Source organism: Cynoglossus semilaevis, chromosome 13 (assembly GCF_000523025.1).
Source record: "Cynoglossus semilaevis isolate Cse_v1.0 chromosome 13, Cse_v1.0, whole genome shotgun sequence".
In the NCBI taxonomy this organism is placed as follows: domain Eukaryota; kingdom Metazoa; phylum Chordata; class Actinopteri; order Pleuronectiformes; family Cynoglossidae; genus Cynoglossus; species Cynoglossus semilaevis.
Window position 1 is genome coordinate 2,013,363 of NC_024319.1, and position 11,348 is coordinate 2,024,710.

At 55.9% G+C, this 11,348-nt stretch overlaps 1 protein-coding gene across 1 annotated transcript in view; it reads right to left on the minus strand.

Annotated features, from left to right (window-relative positions):
• The window catches only part of atn1 (atrophin 1), a 15,382-nt gene extending 4,179 nt beyond the window's left edge, over positions 1 to 11,203 (minus strand). Inside the window, 9 exon segments of the mRNA XM_017038161.2 lie at positions 161 to 328; positions 861 to 2,439; positions 2,573 to 2,627; positions 3,032 to 3,202; positions 3,290 to 6,033; positions 6,164 to 6,283; positions 6,586 to 6,687; positions 6,970 to 7,104; positions 10,755 to 11,203. Coding sequence (XP_016893650.1) covers positions 161 to 328; positions 861 to 2,439; positions 2,573 to 2,627; positions 3,032 to 3,202; positions 3,290 to 6,033; positions 6,164 to 6,283; positions 6,586 to 6,687; positions 6,970 to 6,996 — 4,966 coding nt within the window. The 5' untranslated portion in view covers positions 6,997 to 7,104; positions 10,755 to 11,203.
• Positions 11,204 to 11,348: the final 145 nt, after the last annotated feature.

The following is an 11,348-nucleotide window of genomic DNA, read 5'->3' on the forward strand; positions in this document are numbered from 1 at the left end:
AGGAAAGGGAGCACCGGGAGACGGACCAGGGCAGAGAGGTAGAGAGGGGGGAGGGGGGGGGGGGGAGTCCAGGTCAGTCATCGCCGACGTGTTCTCATAAAGGATGGGAATAAACTTTCTGAAGATTTGACGTTTTTAGGAGTAAAAAATGAAAGAGTACATGGACGTGGAGCCTTCTCCTCACCGAACAGCTGTTGGCGAAGCACCTCACTGTCAGTGAGGGGGTGAGCCAGAATGGGGGTGCCCAGTGTGGCTCCTGGGTATGGGAGGCGTGCCAAAGGAGACCCTGACGCCAACGGGTCCATCAGGGGGTGAACCCCGCCCGCCGCTGGATGCCAATGATGTAATAGAAAATACAGGAGTTATTTAATATGAGTAAAGCATCGGTGAGTAGTTGACGCAGGACTGAGATATTCTTCTAGTATTTCTTAGTATTTGTCGTACTTAAGATGTTGTTGGTTTGTACTTGTGTTTGTCGTTTTGTGTGTTTGTTTTGTGAGGAGACGACTTTAAAGGAAGGAATAAAAATGATGAAAATATCTCTGGTACACATGGTACTGTCTTCATCTAATGTTCCTGTTGTTGTTTAGCATTCCACCCCCCTCCAAAAACATGTCTGCACTGACTGCTGACTTTAGGGTTAGTTAGTTTGTCCACCCCCCCTCCCCCCAGACGTGGAGTTTCTCACTGCTGTAAATTCAGTTCCAGGGACTGTATTCCAGTTCCTGTTGTTGTGTTTTTGTTCATATATTTCACATATAACAAAGTGTTATTTCCAGATCTGGATGTGACGGTGCAGTGACGGTGCAGTGACGGTGCAGTGACGGTGCAGCGACGGCGTCATTAGTACCAGTGAGTACCTGTGTCTTGCTGGTGCAGGTGGAGATGCGAGTGGATGTGCGAGTGCTGGTGATGATGAGGTGTCACGTTGAGCATCTGAAGACGTCCCAGATTCTCTCCTCCACTTCCTCCACCTGATCCTCCTCCACTTCCCCCGCCGCCTCCTCCTCCGTTTCCTCCTCCTCCGTTTCCTCCTCCTCCGTTTCCTTTTCCCCCTCTTCCTCTCTCTCTTTCTCGTTCTCTTTCTCTCCCCCCAAAGGGCGGCACCGCCGCTCTGTCCCGCTCCCGCTCTCGCTCCCGCTCCCGTTCTCGTTCCCCACTCCTGTCTCGCTCATACGAGGCGGGTGAGCGGCTGGGGGTGGGGTAGGTCTCCGGGGGAGCTGCCGGAGCAGGGGCCGGGGGCAGGTGAGAGGACAGGGAGCTTGGAAAAGAAGACTGAGGGACCGGGTGATGAAGAGTGTTGGCGTTGGAGGTCGGAGGAGCAGGTGGAGGAGGAGGAGCTGCTGGTGGAGGAGCAGCAGGGGCGGCCGGGACTGGGGGGGCAGCGGATTGCGCCGATGACGGGTGAGAGGGGAGTGAAGGTGGGAGGATGGATGAAGGAGGAGGATTGGATAAGGACTGTGGAGCGGGGGGGTTGGGAGGTCGGGTCACTGAAGTCAGGGTTGGGTTCTGAAGGTGCTGGGGTCCGGGTGGAGCCGAGGGGGGAGGGGTGCTGTAGAGGGATACCTCATTGGATCCCCCCGAGCCTCCTCCAAGGAGCAGTGAATGAGCGTGTACGTGAGAGCTGGCGTGGGCGTGGGCGTGGGCGTGCGAGTGTGAGTGAGCGAGGGCCAGGGCCGAGGGGTCGTGGATTGACCCCGGGGGGTACATCCGCTCATCGCTCTTAAACTCAAACCCCGGTTTTATCCGATCTCGGTGTGCAGCCATGGCATGAGGAAAACCCACTCCTGCCAAGCCCGCCCCCCCGATCCCTCCGGGTAAGTGGCCTCCCGCCACCCCTGGATGACCACCCACCCCGTGGCCCCCTTCAAGACCACCGCCGTATAAAAAACCCAGGATGGCTGCTGCTGTGGCCGCGTCGGCGGGCAGGTGGTGGGGGTGGCCCAGGCCGTGATTGGGGATCTGTGGAAGGAAGAATGAGGGGTGGACGTGGGGGTGTCCGTGATGGACCTGCTGGTGGTGGGCCTGGGCCCGGGCCGCAGCTCCCAGCGGGGACATTGCGTGAGGACGGGCGTATTCGCTCAGGGTTCTCAGCGCCGGGGTGTCTGGGCCCAGGTAGGGCCCTCCCAGGCCGATACCCAAGGCCCCCTGTGGGCCGCCGACCAGTGCTGAGGCCCCACCCATGGACGGTAGGAGGATGGAGTGGGGAATAGAGTGAGAGAGGGAGGGGTGGAGGTGATGAGCTGCAGGAAGGTGCGCGTGAGGATGTGAGTGGTGATGCTGAGCGTGAGAGTGAGCGTGAGCGTGAGCGTGAGGGTGGGAAACGGGGTTGCCTGAGGAGGAGGAGGACGAAGGGTCAAGAATAATCGAGGAGGAGGAGGGAAAGAAGAGGGAGGAACCTTGGCGCCCCCCGCCAGCATTGTTGATGTCTTTTTGCTGCTGTGGAGGAAAAACAGAAAATGAATTTGTGTTAACGATGAATTCCTCCTCATCCCATTGGTCGATCACGTCCATCCACATCACTTCATTCTGACTGTTGTGTACGACTGTAGTGTTGTTGGGCTGTACTCACCTGTAGGTGTCGGTCCAACTCCCTCTCCCTCTCCCGCTCCCTCTCTCAAGCTCGCCTAGCAACTGCATCTCACAATGATACGACTGGTTCTTTATGACAACCAACAGATTAATAACATGGTTTTTAAAAGAATTGTACCTCCATCTGCCATATCAGCACATCTGGTTTACCCTGGGGCAAATGCAAAACATGCTCCATTATCACAGCAACCTTGAACATTAGTATAAAAACCCATAAAATAACCCTTATAAGTAATGGCATCTTATGAGGAACAAGATAAACCTAACATTACAATGTCAAAATATAACCAAAAATAACTGCCTTTTTGACAACCCAGTGCTCACACTGCATTTTAACACTGCTGTACTGTGGCATTAATCAACAAGATGCCAACAGCATGTTTAGAAATGAGGGCCACATCGTGTAGATTCTCCTGTCACTCTAAATATTTGTCCCCACTGCTGCCTCTCCTTTTCCCTCAGCTCTCTCGCCCTCTGCTCCACCTCCCTGCGGGCTCTTTCAATGATTTCGTTCCTCTTCTTCCACAGTTTGGAACCGTCCAGAGGGACGAAGAGGACGTCACTGCGGGCACAGGAGTTCCCACTCCCACGGTCCAGGACCTTGTGGAACCTGTAACCACCGTAGAACATGTTAATCACCGTCTGTTGCCTGGATTTATGTCTGAAAAGTGTGAAAGTGTGTGATGTCAGTTGTTACCGGGCAGACTGGCTGGCATGGATGGGCACGTCCACAACTTTGGGTTCAGGAGACGGGCTTCTTAGCATCGGTGGAGGACTCTCCGTCTCTTCTCTTTCTTCTATTGGTTCCTCCTTGATCACAGGTGCGGGAGGGGGGCCCGAATCTGGACGGCCGTCTCCACTAGGGGCAGCGTTGGAGACACTGTTGTTGGCAGGGTTATTTAGAGGAGGGGGTCCTTTGGACACGTTATGAGGCGAGAGCGACTGGGCGTTGGCGTTACTGTTAGCAACACCGACGTTGCTAACGTTGCTGCCATTAGCGTGGTACGCTCCACTGAACGGAGGGTGGTTGGTTAAAGTGCCGTGAAAAGGTGAGGGGCGGCAACCTGGGGAACAGCTGGACGACACAACTGCCCCAGGAATAGGTATGCTGGGGGCAGAGTTGGAGCCGGAAGGAAACGAGGAGTATCCTCCGATCTGATTGGTGGACGGACTGGATAAGGGGGAATGAGGTGTGGGCGGAGTCTGGGTGGAGGGTTGGTAGTGTTGGGGGCGAACACCGGACGTCATGGTGGATGGAGGTGGCGGGGGGTGGGGGTTCTGAGGGGGGGCTAAAGGAGGCTGAGGCTGTGGAGGAGGATAGGGGGCGCTGGACGGGTGGACGTGATGAGCTGCCGAGGAGGAAGGAGAGAGGGCGGGAGGTTGGTTTGGGCCTCCGCGGGTTTGGTACAGAGCAGCCTCCTGAATGTTCGAGTCCCTCTCTCTGTCCCTTGATGCCGAGTGGAGGTGTGAGTGAGGGTGAGAGTGCTGCCCCCCCCCCGGAGCTGGGTACTCTCGCCCCAGGTTTGGATTCACCCCCGGGGAGCTGAGGTACTCCCTGTTTGTGCTGGCAGAAGGGGGCGCTGCAGCAGGAAAGTCTTTGGCCCCCGTAGGAGGGTATTCTCTGTGAAAGTGATCGGCCCCGGGGGGGGCAGTTTGTGCCTGGTTGACTAAAGCGGGGAATTCTCGAATGGATGAATTTAGGGGATGTGGGTGAGAATGGGGAGGCAGGGGGGAATGGGAGGGGTGGCTGGAATTACTTTGGGGTGAGGCAGGTGGGTCACGGTTGAGCAGGGGGGTGACAGGAAGTCCATTGGCTGAGCTTGGGGGGTTCCCCTGGGAAATGGAACTGTTGTTTGTGTTACTGTTACCTACAACCTCCCTCCCGTGCCCCCCAAACTCACCCCACCTGCCTGTGTCTTTGTCTCTCCCGTGCCCCCCCCCAGCTCCATTTGGACCGAAGTCTCTCTGACCTTGGCTGGACAGAGGGAACTCTCGTCCTCCGTCCTGATCCTTGTCCCTGTCTCTGAAGGACCCAGGACCAAAGTCTCTTCTGTCAGGACCCAGGTTCGGACCCTCTCTGCTGGAGCTCTGCAGTTCTCGGTTTTGACCCGGCAACCCCCCAAAGTCCCTGGTCTGTATGTTGTTGGGCCCACCACTGCCCCCCCCAACAGTGTTGTTGTTGTTGTTGTTGATGGGAGGAGGGAACTCTCTCCCACCGCTCTCCACCCTAATGCCCCGCTCCCTCTCTCCTGCAGCCCCCCTCTCCTTGTCTCCTCCCCCTCCAGCATACCTGGGGAGGTACTCCCTGTGGGGGTGAGGATGAGGGAGGTAGGCGGGGAGGGAGGAGGAGTGACGGGAGGACGGAGGGTTGTAAACAGAAGGAAGTTGCTGCTGTTGGACCGGGGGCTGGTGCTGTGGGTGGTGGGGGTTGTGGTTGCCGGGGTAACGGTTGTAGCCCCAGCTTCCCTGGCAACCGGTCGCTGCTCCACCCTGCCAGCTGGTGGTGCTGAAATGGTGAGTGTGGGTAGAGGACTGCGTCTGAGGCTGAGCCTGTGGTTGGGGGCCCGTCTGTGGCAGCAGTGAGGGGGGCGTGGTCTGAGCCTTGTCCAGGAGCTTGTCTGCTTTTTCTGCTTTGTCCCGCTCCGTCTTCACCTCAGCGGGCAGGGTTTGAGCCCCGATCTCCAAGGGCTTCAGAGCAGGTGGAGGTGGCAGGGGAGGGGGCAGGGAGTGTGCAATGTTGGGGCTGTGATGGGAGAACTCCCCAGTGGAGATCGCCGTCTTGATCACACACTGAGCGCCGGCTTTGGAATTGATTCGGTTTCCGCCGAGAGCCGAATCAGCGCCACCTAGCCGACCGTAGTCGACCTTACACATCAGTTTGGAGTCCAGGCCAAAATAGGACTTCCTCCCGTTATTGCTGTCACTGGACGAGTCCTCCGCTCCACGCAGAGTGGGGGTCAGACTAGAGGAGGAGCAGGGGGTGGAGGGGGGCTTCAGAGGGGAACACTCTTCAATTCTTGCATCCACATCTCGCTTTTCTCCATCTCCACGGGAGTCCTCCCCTCGCCCCTCTCGTAACAACCTCCGCTCCTCCCCTGTCACCTTCCCCACACTCTCCTCCTTGTTCTTGTCCCGTTCCCTCTCTCCGTGCTTTGGTGAATCCGGCCCGTCAGAATCAGAGTCCAGGCTGCCCAGGGGGGAGGCAGAGAGGCTCGGGGATGAGGATCGATTGTCCTGGTCTATGTCTCGCCCGCTGCTCAGACTGCTGCTGCTATTGGCCAGGCTCCCCACCACTGAACTCCTGCTGCCCTGGGATTGGCCATCCTCGTTGTCACTTTCACGGGATTGGCTGGCAACTGAGGTTGAAGGTGGGACGGTGGAAGGAGCCAAGCTGTCAGTGGAGTGTGTTGATGTTGGAGGGTTTGGTGCAGAGACCGAATCCTAACAAGAAAAGATCAGTTGTGGATAAGAAAAAAAAAAAAAGAATTTCACTGCTGTGACCGTGAGGCTGTGAACGGAAATCTGTCACTTTAAAATGTTGGAGTGAAGACGGCGGAGATTTAAGACGAACCTGGACTTTCTGCCTCTTCGGAGGAGACACGAGTTCCTCCCCCTCACTCTCTGATGAATCATGCCCTTGTGATCTGCGACTGAAGCGATTTCCAGCCAACTCCTCAACAGCACCTCTTTGCTAAAAACACAAAGGACTTTAGATTCTCCAGTGATGCTTTTGAATACCTAATAGGCCTGTGTGTGCGTTCAGAACAAAGCCACACTCCACCAGGCGTGTGCACGTGCACGTGCACAAACACACATGTACAGCATGAAAATGTTTTTTTAAAATATATTTACTCTGTAAACGACATGGTCACATAAAAGGAACAGCTGATCAAACTGACCACGTGCACGCTCACACTGTACCCTACAGACCCTCGACCTCTGACCCACGTGCACATGCTAACAGAGGAGCAGGGTGAAAAGGTGCGCTCTCACCGCCTGTCTGTCGTTGCGCTCAGGCCGAGTGGGGCTGGGGTGTGGGCGTCTCCCCCTCCTCTCCTCACTCGCCCCCCGCCGTCGGCCACTGCGCATCGGCATCTGCAAAGAGAGGAGAGAAATGGAGAAAATATGAACGAGGAAGTAGAGAAAGTCAAACACAGTACAGTACAAGTTAAAGGCGGAAAAGTACATGGAGTACTGCAGTACTGAAGAAAAAAAAATTCATCTGCGTGAATAAAAAAAGAAAAAAAATAGACTAACAGTCGAGGAAAGGCAGGGAGGAAAGAAAGAAAGAGTTCTAAAATATTAGTCATAATAAATCAATTCAGTGTCATGAAGTAATACTACAACATGTACTGCACACAGAGTGGCGGTGCGTACCGATTCCTTGTGTGTCCGTGTTTTCATTCTTTCTTCGTTATGAGGTCGATCTGACAACAGGCCATGGTACGGACTCAACTGGATCCTGGTTCTGAATGACTGGACTAGTGTTCAGTCCTGGGAGTGACACAAAACCTGGAAACAAGCACAGTGACAAAAGAAAAGAAGTTAAATATCAAATAACAACAGCTAGCATGTAGCCACGAGCGCAGGATGACTCCTGTCTGCCCCCGGTGTTGGGTTCAAATCCAAGAATTACAGGAATTCTTCTGAAGTATTTGGTTCATTTCCCAACTCAGCTTTCAAAAGTAGAGAATATCAAGAAGTAAATAGAAAATAAAGACATAAGACACATTTTGAGTTAGTGGTTCTCAAAGTGGGGGGCGAGGCCAACCTTGCAGACACAGAGTGGGGGCTCAACAAAATGTTCAGGAACCACTAGTTAAAGAGCAAAATGGTGAGGATGTTTTTGGAGGAAACACACAGAGTATTACAGTACTGTGCAGTAAAAACACCTGAAATACTGCTAATGAGTAGTACATGAATCAAAACTGTGAACGCGAAATATCTATGACCTGAGAAAAGTTTCTAAAAGCAGTTCCTCCAGAACATTTAAATTCTCGGCTCAGCTCCAGTTTCCTCTTCCACAGCAGCCGTGACACAGGTGAAGTCGTTCACTCCTGACTCAGAGAGACAGGAAGGAAAAAGACGCAGCCCTGAGACGGTGGGACGAAGACAGACGACTTCACCTCAAAATGAGGTCACGCCTCCTCCAACACACCTTCACCAACAACCACCCCGACCCTCAGAACCTGAGAACCTCAGAAGAGTCACATGGTGTTGATAACATCTGTTAGTCCACAGCCCAGGTGGACCGCTCTACAACACTGGTCCATTTATTCACTGACTGAAGTATCTCCTCATCTGTCATCTCCTGATCTGTCCTCTCCTGCTCTGTCCTCTCCTGATCTGTCCTCTCCTCAGCTGTCCTCTCCTCATCTGTCCTCTCCTGCTCTGTCCTCTCCTGATCTGTCCTCTCCTGGTCTGTCCTCTCCTCATCTGTCCTCTCCTGATCTGTCCTCTCCTGATCTGTCCTCTCCTGCTCTGTCCTCTCCTGATCTGTCCTCTCCTCAGCTGTCCTCTCCTCATCTGTCCTCTCCTGCTCTGTCCTCTCCTGATCTGTCCTCTCCTGATCTGTCCTCTCCTGCTCTGTCCTCTCCTGATCTGTCCTCTCCTGATCTGTCCTCTCCTGATCCCGTATCAATCTCCTCAGTCATTGATCAGTTCTTGATTTTTTTTCCCCCCAATTCCCAGTCCCGTATCGTTGTCCCGTATCGTGATACGTATCGTATCGACAGATTCTTGACGACTCACACACCCTTTTAGCACGACTAACTCCCCATAAACACATGTTCTGTACACACAGTATACATGAGTGTGACTACAGCTCTGCTGAACACACTGCCCCCCCCACTCCTGCTCCCCCCCACTCTACTTATGGCATTCCATTATGACTACACACTGCAGTGACTCACTCCGTCCTATGGGTAAAATGTTGGACAATTCCATTCAGTTCACACCAAATCATAAAGTTAAAGTTAAAGCTACACCGAGGTCAACTGTTACCCCAGGGGCAGGCAGGGGCAGAGACAGGGACAGGGGCAGAGGCAGGGGCAGGGGCAGAGACAGGGACAGGGGCAGAGGCAGGGGCAGGGGCAGGGACAGGGGCAGGGGCAGGGGCAGAGGCAGGGGCAGGGACAGGGGCAGGGGCAGGGGCAGAGACAGGGACAGGGGCAGAGGCAGGGGCAGGGGCAGAGACAGGGACAGGGGCAGAGGCAGGGGCAGGGGCAGAGGCAGGGGCAGGGGCAGGGGCAGAGACAGGGACAGGGGCAGAGGCAGGGGCAGGGGCAGGGGCAGAGACAGGGGCAGGGGCAGGGGCAGAGACAGGGACAGGGGCAGGGGCAGGGGCAGAGACAGGGGCAGGGGCAGGGGCAGGGGCAGAGACAGGGACAGGGGCAGAGGCAGGGGCAGGGGCAGAGACAGGGACAGGGGCAGAGGCAGGGGCAGGGGCAGAGACAGGGGCAGGGGCAGGGGCAGGGACAGGGGCAGGGGCAGGGGCAGAGACAGGGGCAGGGGCAGGGGCAGAGACAGGGGCAGGGGCAGGGGCAGGGGCAGAGACAGGGACAGGGGCAGAGGCAGGGGCAGGGACAGGGGCAGGGGCAGGGGCAGAGACAGGGACAGGGGCAGAGGCAGGGGCAGGGGCAGAGGCAGGGGCAGGGGCAGAGACAGGGGCAGGGGCAGGGGCAGAGGCAGGGGCAGGGACAGGGACAGGGGCAGGGGCAGGGGCAGGGGCAGGGGCAGGGGCAGAGGCAGGGGCAGGGGCAGAGGCAGGGGCAGGGGCAGGGGCAGAGGCAGGGGCAGGGACAGGGGCAGGGGCAGGGGCAGAGACAGGGACAGGGGCAGAGGCAGGGGCAGGGGCAGAGACAGGGACAGGGGCAGGGGCAGGGGCAGAGACAGGGGCAGGGGCAGGGGCAGAGACAGGGACAGGGGCAGAGGCAGGGGCAGGGGCAGAGACAGGGACAGGGGCAGGGGCAGGGGCAGAGACAGGGACAGGGGCAGAGGCAGGGGCAGGGGCAGAGACAGGGACAGGGGCAGGGGCAGGGACAGGGACAGGGGCAGGGGCAGGGGCAGAGACAGGGGCAGGGGCAGGGGCAGAGGCAGGGGCAGGGGCAGAGGCAGGGGCAGGGACAGGGGCAGGGGCAGGGGCAGAGACAGGGACAGGGGCAGTTCAGGTGGCAGAGGAAAATACAACTTCTAACTCTATTCATAGGCTAATTAAATAGTTTTAATATCAACACAGTATCAACGCAGTATCAACGTAGTATCAACGCAGTATCAACGCAGTATCAACACAGTATCAACACATGGGAACGACTGATCTATGAAGTACTGCAAAGACAAAATACTGGAGTACTAACTATATCCCTTTGTCTGTGGAACTGTAACAAACACAGTACACGTACAACTGCCACCCTTCAGAAATATTTGCCCCACTCCAACAACAACAACAACCAACAACAACAAACAACAACGGCGCTCATTAACAACCAACACCCAAAGTCACTGTACAAGATCTGGAAACAACTAGTGGAGGGGGGAGGACGGGGCAAAAACACAATGGGGTGACAACCAATGTGTAGTCTACATGGTGTAGTCTACATGGTGTAGTCTACATGGTGTAGTCTACATGGTGTAGTCTACATGGTGTGGCCCAAATAAAAACCATTAAAATCAAACATTTGAAATAAGTGACGTCTCCACAGAATTCCAGTGTACTCCCTAGGAGGGGGGAGGACTGTAGTATCTGTGTGTACTGTAGTATCTGTGGTATCTGTGTGTACTGTAGTAGTACAGTAGTAGTACAGTATGTACATCCAAACATGGGAAACCTGGTCTTCATTAGTTTTAAGAGAATACTTAGTACTAACATGTACTACTACCACATGATACCAGCTCATAAATACCCCCCCCCCCCCCCCCTCCTCCACTGGTGTCTACTGCCTCCCTTACAGGTGGTGGCAGGGCCACTGTAGACTCCCAGTGTCCTCACCTGCATTATCATGACGGCTCTGTTGCATGCTGGGTCACACACACACACACACACACACAGGCGTGGACACAAACACTAATCAACAAATTCCACTTCATGTGATGCATCAGCAGCAGCAGCAGCAGCAGCAGCTCTGCCTCCTCCACCTCTGCATCGACACCTTCTTTCTTTCTACCTGCAGACGTTACTGGTGCACAGGTAGAGGACGGGGCTGATGCACGGTCCGGTCGACCCACGGCCGCGGCGGAACACGGTCTCCTAACCACGGCAGCGAACGGATTCCAGAGCAGCCTCACTCCCAGACGTCGCTGACATCTTTGGAGAAAAAGATGACACGGAATGGCGAACCGTGGCTCCGCTCCGCTCCGGCTCCCGTCGCCTTCCCTCTTCCCTCTCCCTCTCAGGCTGGAACGTGGCCGCGCGTCGTGCTCTTCTCTCCGTCCGCACTCACTCACCGGGACGTCATTTTCCTGCCCTGGCGCAGGAGCGTGATGGTAATGAAGGCACAAAGGGGTGTGGGAGCCCACAGATGGAGGGAGAGGGCGCACAAACGTGGCTAGCAGCAGAAGCTCCAGATGCACAGTACAAGCATCCACCCCCCCACTCAACCACCCCCCCACTCCGCACCTCCCCTTCTCCTCCTTACCTATAGTCTCCAGCGATGTGTGCTCCCACTCTGCCTTTTCGCTCTCTGTTGTGTGGCTCTATGGTGCACGCTGACACGCAGCAGCAGCAGCAGCAGCCACAGCCGGGGCTGCTTACGGATGGG